The sequence below is a fragment of the Capra hircus genome, chromosome 25, assembly GCF_001704415.2.
Source record: "Capra hircus breed San Clemente chromosome 25, ASM170441v1, whole genome shotgun sequence".
In the NCBI taxonomy this organism is placed as follows: Eukaryota; Metazoa; Chordata; class Mammalia; order Artiodactyla; family Bovidae; genus Capra; species Capra hircus.
In genome coordinates this window covers 28,027,597-28,042,109 of record NC_030832.1, presented here as the reverse complement: position 1 = coordinate 28,042,109, position 14,513 = coordinate 28,027,597, and the positions used below count along the sequence as shown (strand labels likewise).

The following is a 14,513-nucleotide window of genomic DNA, read 5'->3' as shown; positions in this document are numbered from 1 at the left end:
GTGCAGGCCCAAGACAGGAGAAAAGAGGTACAGGGCTTTCAGCAATGGGAATTCTGGGTCCTCAGTGAAGGATCAGGTGAACCCGCTTCCTAAAAAGATAGAATGGTCAGGGGAGGAATTTGAGGGTCATGAACAAATGGTCAGTACTGCATAAAAACCCCAGAAATCCAGCGGCACAGGTGGGTATGCCTACCAGGACAGAGATCAGGTGAGGGTAATTGCAGAGGGACCTCCAGGGGGGCCCATCCCCCTTTAACTTCAAGTCTGGGTGGAAGTTCAGCCACATGTCACAGGGAAGGGTCTGCTTGATTTAGCATGGCAACACCAAACATACCACGTTTTAAGCAGAAATCAACACATATGCTGGCAGCCTGGAGGGTGAAGGAGTGATAAGAATACATCTCTAAATAAGAAAGGCACGACACCCAGGTTCTAGTTCTTGACTTTAATGCTAGTGAGGGTACCGAGGCTCTGTGGATCAAAGCCCTCACCGACAGGAAAATGAAGGAACACAGGCAGCATCATACGGCGTACACAAACCCAACACTACAGACGACGAAGGACCCGTGACCTCCCACACCCAGAGGCAACTGCCTGCTCCCCTTCTTGGTCTCCGTTCCCATCTCCCGACCCCTCAGCCAGCCCACCCTACCCCAGTTAACATATGTGTATACACGTATGATTCTTCCAAAATTCCAAAAAGTGCCTCTCCCGCCCCTGCTCCCACAACTCTGGCTTCTGATGAATAAACCCTCCCTTGTAATAAGCATCATGAGGCAGGCACCACCTTCTTGAAAGAGCCACAGCAAAATGGTACCTGAGAGAGCTTAGTCACTTACGGTACAATCAAATACGGACAGAAGGTATGCAGAAGGAAGATATCTGAAATCCTAACTGGGATCAAAATGCTGGGAGTGAGTGGTTTCTGTTCTGTTGTTATCTGTCTTAACCATTAGAGGATACAGCTTAGACCAAGATGATACCCTGAGGCTCACCCAACACTGTGGCTTGCGGTTGTCAATTTCCAAGTCCTCCAATGAGTGACCCAGAACAGGAAGATGACTTCACCTGAGCAGCCGGAGGCACAAGACTCCAGACAGCTCCCAGAATGTCCCAAATCCCGGGGAGAAAGACAGAAAATTGCAGAGCACAGTTGACTGCCTTCCACATGATAAGCACTTGACAGCCTGGTGAGCTCACCAGAAGTTGAATAAGGATGCTGACGATCCCTTTATTTCTTCGATTTAGAGCATTACCCAAAGAATTCCCCCACCTTGGGATGGTGGGATGGGTCTCGCTGTGTTGTTGTGTCTCTCTCGTTGTGTTTCAATCTTTGCAAACTGAGTTGCTGTTAAGTTTTTCATTCTTACTAAATTGCAGCTAGCATTGCACCATGCAGTCCTATCTCCTAAAACTTGCACCGTCCCAACGACTGAGCAGAGCTCCTGGGAGAAAAGGTGCCCAAAGTCAAACGTAAGGGAAGCTTCAAAGTCCTTTGGTTTGACCAACTGACGTTACGCACAAGAATTCCATGAACATGGACTTCCTTTCACTCTGGGAAGCAGTTGTCCTCTGGAACCCTCCTTCCTGACCCAACCCTTCATATGCTCTGGGCCTGGCCACTGACAGCTGAAAAGGGAACCCAACTGGGAGAGGTCACTTCCTCAGAGCTGACCTTTATTCGGAGGCCATCGCCACAAACCCCCATGTCCAACAGCACTTTGCAGCCTGGCCTTGGCTTCTCATAAGAGGATGGCCCAACGTGGTCATCAAGTTCTCTTACTCCATGTGGAAAGAGCTCTAAGCTAGCTGCTGGTGTCTCCACCCAGCCTGGTCTACCGGCCTATAGCCTTGTCTCCCCACGGAGGCACGGAGCACCCCAACACGAGGAAAACTCGGGGAGCAGAGAAACAGGGGTGTCTCCAGCAAGAGGCACAGGGCCAGTGTTCTTACTCAGTGCCCCTGGAGCCCCCGGCAAGTCTTAAGGGCCTGATTTTGAGCAAACCTGCATTTGCGTGAACCAGTTGCTCCCTGTCTTTTGTGTGTGGACTCTAAATAACTGAGAGCTAACAACAATAAAAAAATAATAAAATAAAAAAATAAAATAACAGTGCTGTGATGCTCTGCGCTGAGGAGTGAGAGAGAAGGGGCAGAGGTGGGATTACTGAAAGATCTGGGCTTCACTGTCTGCTTTCTCCTCACACCGGCTCCCTCCTGAAGAGCCTGTCTCACTGTCTGTCAGAAAACAAATTTTTACAGGAGTTCAAGCTACTGGCCAGTCTGGGCAACTTAAATCAGACACTTTCCTGTGAGAACAAGGCAAGGGCTGTGCTACTGGGGTCCAAGCAGGGATGTCAGCTCCAGAAAAGTGACAATCCGTTTGCAGATGAGAACAAGGAGAGGATGCGTTATTTCGGAACCTGAAGCACTGACTGGACCATCCCCTCCGATGTTGGCCTGGACGCCTGCTCCACGCACACGAGAATACAATGTACGAGTGGGAGCCCATGCCTGGAATCTTCTCACACAGTGGCCAAGGGGTCACTGCGTGAGGGAATTCAGCCGAGGTCTGGCCTGCTTCTCCTCAGCTCCCGCCCCCCTCACCAGTCTCCTCCTGGAAGAATGAGACCGATGAGGCTCATAGGAAAAAAATCTTGTAAGAGCACCCGGGAGCGGTTAAGTTCAATTGCGACTGCAGGGAATGCCCGCTCCAATGACTGGGGCCGCAGAGTATTTCCTGGGCACGCAGGCCCACCCCCGACTGGCGGCCCCAGGCTGCAGACATAGCAAGAAGGAAACACAGTGGAGCAGAAGCTGCTGGATCTTCTTCTCTCCAAACTGGCTTCCTGCTTGTCATCCCTCAGCTCCAGGGACAGCTGCGCCTCTCCCCCAGCCCCTTCTTCCCTTCCCCAAGACAGACAATCTCCTAGAAGGAGAACACTGACGGGAAAAAGCAACAGGGGTTCCCCGTCCAGGGAGGTTCACCGTAAACTGGATCCTAACACATGGAATAGTGGCCAAGCAGGGATTCTGAGCCTCTAGAAAGGATGTTACATCTCAAAGAAGATCTAGGCATCCTGCCTGCTTGACTGACTTCAGAAGGAGTCCCTGAAATGTACACTCCAGTCCCGGGAGGCAATCACCCTTCAAGCAAGGCAGGTTGGTGGAAAGGAGAAGCCCAGACCCTGAGGCAGGGCTGTAAACATTGTGCTTTTCTAAGGCCAACCTGGTGCATGGCTTTGGCAACTAGGGTAACATCTCCAAAAGGTGGTGAAGAGTATGTCTCGGGAGGAAAAGACTCTTTCCACATCCTAAAATGAAGCATGGGGCCTTCGCTGGGGGAAGAAGGAAACAAGATGCTCCTTCTTCAGTCAGGGGCTGTGGGGGGGCCCGCAGGCAAAGTCCCCCCCACCATGTTCTAGGTTCTCACTGAGACACTGAGGATGAGGGTGGAAGAGTGGTTATGCCTACATCAGCTTGGCAACGTGGCTCTAAAAGGGCACAAACTCTCTTGCAAGGTCAAGAAAATGACAAAACCTCTCTGGACTTGCTGGTCAAGCCCTTGCTAACTGGACCCCATCAGCCTTGGGCAGAGACCGTCGTGCCTTGAGGGCCTCCGGGGAACACCAGCCTCGAGTCTGGCCCCAAGGTGTAGCCGGGGAGCCCGGGGCTGCCCCTCCGTCCTCCTGGAGCCGAGCCTTGGGACCCATCCTCACCTCAGGAGGTGCTGGGGCAGCCAGGAGCCCCTCCGGGGACCGCGCTCCCAGAACCACCACGGAGACCGGCTACCCTCCCTGACGGGACTCTGCTCCCTGCCAGCGCTACTCACCACCACGTGATCTTGAACTCATAGATGGGGCGCTTGCAGTAGTAGTGGTTGATGAGGTGCTTGTCACACACCCCGATGCACTGGTGGTCCACGGTGAGGCCCTGGGCCGACAGGTCCGTGACCAGGCAGTGCAGCAGGTCGTAAACGTCAGCCACGGCCTCCCAGGGCCCGAAAGACACGTCCACTTCACAGTGGTGCTCAAAGAGCTGCCCATCACTCTCGCTCCGCTCAAAGCGCAGAGAGTTGAGCAGTGGGCACTCGTAGGGGGTGATGGGCATCTCCTCCTTGAAGACACAGACCTTGAGCTTGGCAAAGCGGGCCTTCCGCTGCACAGCGCGCAGCCGGGCAATCTCCACGATCCGCTCCAAGTGGTCTACGGGGGGTGAACACAGAGCCCATCACTGGACGAGGCTGGGAGGTGGGGTAGGGAGCAGAGAGAGACCACCCCAGTGACGTCTGGAGGGAAGAGACAGATCCCCAGGGAGGGCACTCTGTGGGCCCATGAGGGGCACAAACTTCACCGGGGATGGTAGGCGGTTCTGCAGGGCCAAAGGAAACCAATGGGACAGGATGAGGGTGTCTTTCTGAAATGCAACTTGATGACGCTGCAGGCAAGGTGCGCCCTATTTCACCTGAGTCTCCCCCTGTGACTGAGGATGGCAGGAAGCGAAGCGGGACCCGCTCCCATCCCAAGTATGACAGGTGTGTAGGAAGCCGTGACCCCCCTCTCCTGGTGGAGATCCCGACACTGACAGATGCCTCGCAACCCTCCCTCTGTGCACCTCGACTGCCCCGGGTCGTGGCCCCCTCACCTTTGTAGTAGGGCATGAGCCCCAGGAATGCCTGGCGCACCTTCTCCCCCTTCAGTGGCTGCATGTTCTCCAGCTGCTCCAGGAGGGGCCCGATGGCATAGTACTGGGCCTCCTTGTACACAGCCCGCACGCGCTCCCGGGGTGGCAGGTCCCCTGAGCGCAGGAAGTTCAGCACATCGCTGAGCAGGAAGGAAAGAGGGCAGGTGAGGGGGAGCTGATGGACCCAGACAGGGCCTCCCAGAGGCTAGAACACAGGCTCTAGACCCAGGCGGCCCACTGTGTAACCTCAGGTTAAGAGAATTTAATCTCTCTGTACCTTGATTTTCTACTCTGTAAAATGGGGAGAAAGTCAGAAAACTACCCCATCATGTTATGAAAGGGTTAAATAAGTTAACATATAAAAAGTTCTTAGAAAATACCCGGCACAATGACTTCTAGTGGTTAAGACTCCATGCTCCCAATGCAGGGGCCATGGGTTCAATTCCTGGTCAGGGAAGTAAGATCCCACATGCCGCATGGTGAGACCAAGAAAGAAAGACATCCGGCACAGAGAAAGCCCTCAATAAGTGTTAGTGGTTGTTATCAGTACCATTATTAATATAATTATTAAGTACAGGAAAGTAATATAGGAAAAATGAAAAGATATATTTAACCTCTTTATATATTTTAATTGAGGTATAGTTAATATTACCTATGAATATACCCATAACAACCACCACCTATATCAAGATACAGAACATGCCTGGCTCCTTCCCTTCAACCTAGTGTTTTTGAGATTAATTTCCTACATTGTGTGCAGCAGGATTTCCCTTCCTTTGTTGTTTTTCTTCCTTTTACTGCTAAGTATCACACCGTTATATGGGTGTGCTACAAACTATTTACCCATTCTCCTACTGATGGACATTTGAGTTGTTTCCGGTTTGGGGTCTCTTAAGAGTAAAGCTGTGATAAATATTCCCTGTAAACATTTTTGTGGACTTGGGCACCAATCCCTCTTAGGTAAATGTCAGCAGGAGAACTTTTTGGTCATAAATGCCTGTTTGACAAAGTGGCTGTAGCATTTCATTCCCACTGGCCACGTGGATGAGTTCTGCACCCCCCACCCATCCCTGCCATCAGTATTATGCTATACAGAGAAGATGACTGCCGAGCCCTGACACCTGAACAAACTGGCTTCAGGAGTGAATAAAAATGACACACTGTATTTTCTTAAAATAAAAATTCAGCTCTTTCAGTTCTCTCTTTAGATTCTGCAGTGCTAAGTCATTGGACCTATCACCGGTAGGTGTGGAAGGGCTCCTCTGTGAGGGTGCATGAGTAAACCCCAACATCAAGCTGTTACCTCAATAGTTTAGTTTATGACCATGACGCAACACCAGCCAGAACTCACTAAGTGATCATCTGTCAGCCACTGTTCAGGCGTTATCCCATATAATCCCTTCAGTGACATGGGGTAAGTGCTCTCTTGCGTCCATTTTATAAATGAGGAAAAACTGGAGCTCAGAGAACTTAAGGAACACTCTTACTAAAGAAGCCACGGCTGCTGGAGGCCCAGATGCAGACACAGGTGACTCCAAGCTCACACCCACAATGGTCCAGACTTTAGTCCAAAGGACTATGTACTGAGCCTAACTGGAAACCAGCCCAGGGGGAGGCCCAAGCAGCCTCCACAGTGGGTGCTGGGGGCACATGTGCTCACCCACGGAGAAAAGCCCTAAACTCTTTTATCTGAATCTTTCCACAACTTCACAGGCTGCTGGTGACTCACAGGCCACTGTAGTCCAGTAGCCTGAGGATGAATGCCACAATATCCTGTTTTTTGCCACACCCTTGCTTGGCCCTGCCACTCTCCAGCTGTGGCCACCTGAGCATGGGCACAGCAGCCCAAGGCCATACCTAGTGCCCCCTCCCCATCACCCCTTCCAAAATTAGTCCTTTAGGCTCGAAGGCAAACCTCAGTGAGCTCTGAAAAACATAACCCTGTGGCCAGGCCCAGCGAGGAGTACTGTGGGAGATGTCAGCTGGGGCCAGCACTTTCCTCCCTCAAACAGCCTGCAAACAAAAATCTTTTTATAGATCTGCAGAGAGATGTGACACTTTGTTTTCTCAGCATTGGAGGCAGCTGACAGCCCAATGGGGAAACCCAGATGCTTCAAAGCAAATTATTTGACCAGAGGCTCCTTTCTGAGGATGAAAAATGACCCTCTTCCCAGTGTGGGCAAGCCTACTTGGAGGCTGGCACAGAGATGTAGCAGTGGAGGGTTTCCTTTTGTTCAAGGTCAAGGACCACGCTAGTTCTCCAGTCATCTCCAAAGTTAGACGGACGGGGCAAAGAGCTTCAGCCATATATGCAAAGGATCCGGCCAGAGGTCACACCAAGACTCTATTTAATAAACATGACAGGCCTGCAAAGCAGCTATAATTATTTCTCATTTCACAAACAAGGAAACGGAAACACAGAGTCTTTAACTTGAGTGTAAAGTTGTCAGAAGTTATTTCTGGGAAAGACTTTTTTTTTGAGATTATGTCTTCCCATGTTTTACTGTTAAAATGACAGTAATAACTGAAGGGTTTTTTTTGAGACTTGGCAATACTATAGGATGGCAACCCTATTTGGCCCTCCCCCCTTACCTGTTTTATTTTTATTAATTTATTTATCACTGCACTGTGCAGCTTGTGGGATCTTTAGTTCCTCAACCAGGGACTGAATGCAGGCCCTTGCCAGGGAGACCATGGAGTCCTAACCACTAAACCACAAGGGAACTCCCTGTTTGTTTAAAACTATTGAAAGAAGTCTGGGAACCACCACCATACACCATGTTCCTCCGTAAGGGTGATACTGACACTGGTGGAATTCCACTTTCCAGTCTTTGCACAGCAGAGAAGCGGTTTCATCACACCTACCCAACGTGTGTTACCTGGGATGTCTGGGGCTGTCCTTGCCTCCTCCGGGAAAGAAACTAAGAAGGCCGATCCAGTTCAGAGTGCACATTTATTAAATCCCACCAGCAGGTTATCTCCTCTTCCGGGTGTTACGGAAGGTTTCGCGGTCCTGGGCCCCAGCCCAGGCCACTCACTCACCAGGACCGCAGGTGACGGCAGAGGGAAGGACGTACCCGAAGTGCGCGCCGTCGCGGTCGATGAAGTAGCGGCCCTCGGCGTCGGTGGGGATGTAGTGTCGCCCGCTGAACATGGCCGCCAGCATGGTGTCCTCGTAGCGCCGCAGGGTGGACAGGCGTGTGGTGAAGTGAGCCCCTCCGATGTTAAGGGGGACGACCTCAGGGAACTGGGGAGGAATCGCCGGCGCTTTCAGTCCGGCGGCTGGGGAGGCGAGCCCCGGCGGGGCGTCGTTCTGACCGCTTCTCTCCCCATCCCCCCACCCCCTCAGCCTTTACCAAGTCCTCCCCTCCTCCTTCCACAGCTCTTAAATCGGGTCTCTTCCCTGCAGTCCTCCTACCTCTGCTCCAGAGTTCAAAGCCTTCGCTGTCCTCCTTCCGCTTTCTGAACTTCCCATCTTTGTGCCTTTGCTCATGTCCCCCGTGCTCCTGCCACTCCTTCTGTCCATTCAGCAAATGCAACTGCCCCATACGGCAGTGTGTGCTGTTCACTGCGCAAGGGCACCCCGGCGAGCAGGCTCCGCTAGCCCAGCTGAGCGCCCTTCTAATTCACACCAAGGCACGGTATAGGTTAGCAGCATCCATTCATTTAAGAGCTTCTATTCAAGACTGCCTGCTCTGTGAGAAATTTTTTTCTTTTACTTTCTTTCACAGATTTATTTATTTGGCTGCTCAGGCGTCTTAGTCACAGCATGCGGGTCTAGTTCCCTGACCAGGCATCTAAGCCGTGCCTTAGGAGCACTGAGTCTTAACCACTGGATTACCAGGGAAGTCCTGCGTGAGCAATTCTACTCTGTCGTCCCTTGCCTGCCCCAAGATAGGTTTAACTAAACACTCCCACCATTGTGCCTTCACTATACCCACATTCTCCTCTATAACAATGCCTTGCACAATAGGTGCTTTGTGCTGTTGGTGGTTATGTATTACTGCCCAAGTTTTCCGAGGGCAGGGGCAGCATCTTGTTCACCTATTGTGAGGCCACCCAGAGCAGGGCTCACAGATGCTTGTTGAATAACGCCAGGCATCCACTCCTCACCCTCTGTACCGCTCTGCTTCCCTCCTTAATCTGTGCAGTGAGATTAGTCCCCAGTCCAGTTATAGTTCTGGAGTCAAGGGCAGGGAATAAGGGTACCAACATTTGCCCTGAGAAGCTCTAGGTTCTCCCTAATATGCTCAGGGTTTTGTTTTGTTTTGTTTTGTTTTCCCCCCTAATCTCTTCACTGCTTGTGGCTTTGAAAGAAACCAGGCCAATTCTAATTTTCCCACAAACCTCCTCCAGATTAACTAAAATTGTATCCCATTGCATACTTCAATATTACGACATCGCTCTGGCTCTGTGAAAGTCTGTGTGTATTTATCTAGACAGTCCTTTCTCCCAACATTCAAATCCTTTGTGAAACAAAAGTAAGAACAAACACAGTACATCAAAGTGGTCCAGGGTCTTGTGCAGTGTGCCTGGCTCATAGTGAAGCCTCAAACAAGCATCGAATGAATGGATGAATCAGACAGACAGGCATTTACAGTTCTGTGAATGTAGGTAATATTACTCATCCGCACCCAAAGGACATAGGAAATGCCTTCTGCTTATTCAACAGCTAGCTCCTCTAAAACTATTCTATGTGCACATCAAGGACTCGAATATTATTGGGGGATAATAATACTTTATATCACTCACATGAAGCCATGTAACATTTTACATTACTCACATGGAGCCACGTACTGTGAAAGAGCTGGCATTGGAGTGCTGGCCTATTATCTCCAGGTCCTATGCTTTTTCTCTCAAAACAGACTGTTTCCCAGTGACAGAGCACACACACACACACACACAAATGGCACCCCGTGTCTCCAACGGCTCTTTTCTTTCTTCAATTACAAAAGTCCTCCTGGAGTTTTGCCCATTTCACAAATGTCCCATGATGTTTAGAGCACAGCCTCCTAACCCCAAGAGGACACTGAAACTTCCCAAGAGCCTCACCCAGGTCCACCTTGCCCTTCTGGGGTTGAGTCCCTTCATCTAGAATGCTACCTGTCACATGTGTCCACGTCTGCCATTACCTTAACCCCTATCTCCTAGCCTCTGTCTTCAGTGTCCAGCAGGGCCCCTCCTTCTTTCCTCTGGAGGGTCATTTCAGGTGTTCACAAGATAGTGTCACATGCATTCAGTAAGACCAGTGGACACCACTGTGCGTCACAGCACAGCATCTAGGGGGGAGAGCCATGGAGCTGTCAGGTGGGTAAGGCTACAGCTATGAACTGGCCTGCTTTACATCTGCACACTGCCCCTGACCCCACTCTCTGGGCAGCTGGATACTGGGTCTGCACAACTACCCAGGCGTCTTCTTGGATTCTCTAGAAAACACTATCATCTCTTGGGGCTCCAAGGGTCCCTTCCCATGGCCTACCCTCCCTCCTCCAGTAGATAAGGGTGGGACAAAGGGATGGGAGTACCAACCCAGGAGGCAGTGAATCCTGGAAGGAGGAGGATGGGAGGGCCAGGTGCCTCCTGGGACAGGGAAGACACACCTGGTGCGTTTGACAAGGGGTGGGGGGGATCGGTGGGTGGTGGGAGCGGGGTGGGTAGGGCAGCAGAGAGGACTGGCGCCGCCCTCGGCCCGACCCCCACCCTGCACCTCCGCGCTGCTCACATCCCAAGGTCAGCTCTGCCGGACACTGGCTCCTCGTTCTGCGGCCCTTCCCGCGCCCCCAACCCCTCCCCGGTCCAGGTACCTCCTGCGGCAGCAGAGGCAGTGCGTGCCCCGCCTGCGTGGCCGTCGGGGTGGCAGGCTCCAGAAAGTCGTCTTCGGCGTCGGAGCTGGACATGGCACCGTCCGGGCGACGGCTGTCTGGCTCCCGCCCCGTGACTACCACCATCCCTCTGGCTCTGGGCAGTGGGCGCGGCTTTGCGCGGGCGGGCGGGTGGGAGGGCGGCGGCCCGGGCACTAGCACCCAGCAGCTCCTGGCATGACGCGGCGCGGCCGACAGGCGGGGCCGGAGGGGCCGAGAGCGCAGCGCGCACAGGATGGAGGGCGGCGACTCCCTCAGCGCCGACCCGCTCGCCGACCACTGGTGGGGACCACAGGGCCACTGGCCTGACCCGGCTGCCTCACGCTATTGGCCGAACCCCGCTAGCGTCCGCCCCCGATTGGCAGGAAGCTCGACCAATCTCAGGGCAGACAGAGCTTTCAGCCCGCGCCTGAGTAGCCATCAGATGCCAGACCGCTGGCCTTCCCGGCTCTGATTGGCCGTCTGGTCAGCGGGCTCGCCCTCTCCACCCGCTACCACTGGCTCCGCGCAACGGGAGCGCGCGCGGCCACCACCTCTAAGCCGGGCCTTCTTGTTGGCGGGGAGGGTGGCTCCCGCATCCCAGTCGACACCTGGAAACTTGAGGAGAGAGAGGGCTTGCGACTTAATCGTTCGTACGTTTCCAGGGCAATGCGTCTTGCGCATCCTTGGGCGTCGAAGGCCGGGGAAATGCGAATCCGGGAGGACCGGGTCTCCTCAATGGAGAACCTGAGCATCCTTTCCTGAGGGAGGAGGCTGAGGTCACTGAGGTTGTCGGAGAGGAAGGGCAGCACTGCGACAGAGGCTGGCCCTCCTCTAACCTCAGAGACAGAACCTGGGTTTCCAGTCTTTCCCGACTGACTCAAGCAGCAATCCGAAAAAGGAAATTCAAAACAGGGGCAATTGAGTTCTATTAAGAATGGCCGTAACTCTTCACCCTCTACGCGTCAGGTGTTCCTCTGGACACCTGGAGACACGGATGGAGACACGCACGCCCTGTCCAAATAAGCTCACAGGCTGCCGAGGCAAAGTCCAGCCTGGCCCAACACGTCTGTCTACAGCCTTGGATGCCATGTCTCCTAGTATGACAGTCAGCTCAGGGAGTCTCCTAGGGGGTCAAGATTTTAGCTCTTTCAAACCATTTTTACATCGGGCTCTTCATTTGAATCTCACGTTGTGTCAGAAAAGGAAACTGAGGCCTAGAGGATTAGCACAGCTTCAGGGAAGTCAGCCATGAGCAAGAGGCACAACACTTCCTCTGTTGGACCAATCACACTCCCAGTTGTAGGAGTCTCCTAGGTCAGTGTTTTCTCTAAATACAGTTTCATCAAAATTACTGGAGGGAGAATTTCTTAAAACACAGATTCCCAGCCCAGTTTCTCAGTCGTGTCCAATTCTTTGTGACTCCATGGATTGTAGCCTGCCAGGCTTCTCTATTGGCAGAATTCTCAGGGCAAGAATAGTGGAGTGGGTTGCCATTCCTTTCTCCAGGAGATCTTCCCCTTCCTGGGATGGAACACGGGTCTCCCGCATTGCAGGCAGATTCTTTATCATCTGAGCCACTAAGGAAGCCCTTCTCCAAATATAGTTGCATCAGAATTACTGAAAGGGTAAAATACAGATCCCCAGCCCCTCCTCCAGAGACTCTGATTTGGTGCATCTGGGGTGAAGCCCTTTAATTTGCATTCCTAACAAACGCCCAGGTAATTCTGATGCTGCAGGTCCTTGAACCGTGTTTTGAGCAGCACTGCCCTGATGAAGGCCCCTTGAGGCCATCTCTTAGCTCTCACTACCTGCTCCAGCCTTTCTGAACAGTATAACAAAATTTCCTCTTTCCATCCTTAGGAAGTTTCAGCTGTAATAGAAATTGCAACCAAAGGTGGCTGAAATCAGTGGTCCCCAGCCTTTTTTGCACCAGGGGCCAGTTTTGTGGAAGACAATTTTTCTGTGGATGGGAGGGTTTCTGGATGATTCAAGCGCATTACATTTATTGTGCACTTTATTTCTATTATTATTACATCAGCTTCACCTCAGATCATCAGGCATTAGATCCCAGAGGTTGGGGATCCCTAGCTTAAAATAATAGGAGAAGCTTATTATCTTATGTAACAAGAAGTCTTAGTAGATCCTGGGTTGGTTCAGTAGGTAATACAACAAGGAGTTACCTGAACCACCTTGCTTCATTTATCCCCTCTGCCAGATGGCCTCTCCTCCCCTAGGAATCCTTGGAGAAAACCACAGAGCTAAGGGCTGTTGGGGTGACATTTAGTCCTACATCTTAAAGCAAGGCTGTATAAAAAGAATAGGAAGGGAGCCCCAGAGACTTGGGATGTAGGAAAATCCATGTGCCATCATGGTTACATTACTGAATGTGTTCGAGTTTTCATCTTCGTTTTTGGTTGAGGAATATATTTCCTTCCAGAATATAGTTTCCCAGTTGGTTTCTGTTTACACGGTGAGGGGACATCCAAGATCAGCTGCCTGGAATGAGGACTTGCTGAGCAAGTAGGCAGGGGTTGGAGCAGGTTTTCTGGGAAAGCAGGGCACTTCACTGGCAGCGGCCACCTCCAGCCTGCAGTGAAATGATTTCCAGGCCAGTCCGCATGAGGTCTGGAGGAAAGGGTCGATGACCCTTGGAGGGGGCATGGCGTGCAGGGGTGGGTTCTGCTTTCAGAACACAGACACTTATAGTGCTGGGATTATTTTTCCTCCAGGAGTCACTCAAACAGATAGTCCTACAGGCATGGAACCCTGCAATTAGTCAAATGGATTCTATCCTCCATGCCTCATTAAAGAAAAGAACTTTTGAATGGCAACAGATTTCCAAAGTACTGATCCAACTACTGAATTTTCTCTCCCAATTCTAATTCAGTGAATAAGAACAATAAAGGAAATAAAAATGGGAACAAAAGCATCCATCTTCTTTTCCTCCCAGTTGAAGGACTGGCCTTTCCTTTCTCTCCCAGCTTTGAGGAGGAGGCTGTTTGCCAGCAGTTTCCCAAGTCCCAAGGCACAAAAGCTTGGTTAAGGACACACTTGCTCGGAACTCAGCTCAGCTCTCCCTCAGCCTCTGACGCACCGGCATTCATTAACCACTGCTGTTCCTTAGCCTTACCCACTGTCCACTTGAAAAATGTGGCTGATCTTCAGATTGGCTCTGTCATTTCTTTTCTGAATCCCATCTACCCCCCATAGGTGTGCCTCACTGAATGCCAGAACCTTGAAATCTAAAAGCTACTTTTCCATAGTATCTTGAATCCTGGGTTCTACAGGTGACTTAACTTTCACCAAGCAGATCCCTGCACTTGAGATTTGGAGGGGGAAAGTGGACCCTGAGTTGGAGGCCTGCTTCTTGCTCTTTCAGCAGACCATCTCGGATGTGGAAGTGTTAAAACTTTTCTTTTTTTGCTGTGGTGTACCAGAGGTCCTCTGTTGGTCTTTACCTTCCTGAATTTTCAGAACTAGGGTGAGGGCATCCATTTTGCTGTCTTATTCATCTCTGTAATCAGCCTCTGTGATCCAGAAGAATGCCTGCCATAGAGTAGAAACTCAACAGATGAATACATGAAAGAAATCATGTTCAAATAATTACTTCTCTCCATAGATTTTATTGGTATTATTGGTATATAAAGGCGTGGATTGTTATTGATATCATAGAGCCAGGGAATTTCAGGGTGGCATCATGCTGGGTTGGTGAGAAGAGGCACCCCTCAAGTTGTGAAAGGTCCTAGGGGTGTTATCCAGGGCAGAACATTCAGTGGGGGAGGGGGCTTTTTGGTTTGAAGTGCACATTGGTAACCATGGTAACTGATAACTCTATTTTCACTGTGCAAGATGACATGGGCCCCAAAATATTCTCATCCTAAGCTCTTTGCATGTCAGTTTTTATGAATGTTTTATATTTCTGTGAGTTAATTATAATAAAACAACATAAAATATGGATGCAAAAATAACTCACATCCAACAGTAGAAACC

At 51.2% G+C, this 14,513-nt stretch overlaps 1 protein-coding gene across 1 annotated transcript; it reads right to left on the bottom strand.

Moving 5' to 3' along the window:
* Window positions 431-10,850, bottom strand: KCTD7 (potassium channel tetramerization domain containing 7). The gene is made up of 4 exons (XM_018040624.1): window positions 10,485-10,850; window positions 7,758-7,927; window positions 4,642-4,820; window positions 431-4,202 (listed from the first exon to the last, which is right to left on the bottom strand). The coding sequence occupies exons 1-4, from the start codon at window positions 10,626-10,628 to the stop codon at window positions 3,826-3,828; spliced, it is 870 nt and encodes a 289-aa protein (XP_017896113.1). The 5' UTR covers window positions 10,629-10,850; the 3' UTR covers window positions 431-3,825.

What these genes read in the sequence shown, in the direction of transcription:
- KCTD7 (XM_018040624.1), bottom strand. Translation starts at nt 10,628, where the DNA reads ATGGTGGTAGTCACGGGGCGGGAGCCAGACAGCCGTCGCCCGGACGGT. An exon ending in TGCCTCTGCTGCCGCAGGAG is followed by an intron (nt 7,928 to 10,484) that starts GTACCTGGACCG and finishes ATTCCTCCCCAG; the next exon opens with TTCCCTGAGGTCGTCCCCCT. An exon ending in CGCGACGGCGCGCACTTCGG is followed by an intron (nt 4,821 to 7,757) that starts GTACGTCCTTCC and finishes CTTCCTGCTCAG; the next exon opens with CGATGTGCTGAACTTCCTGC.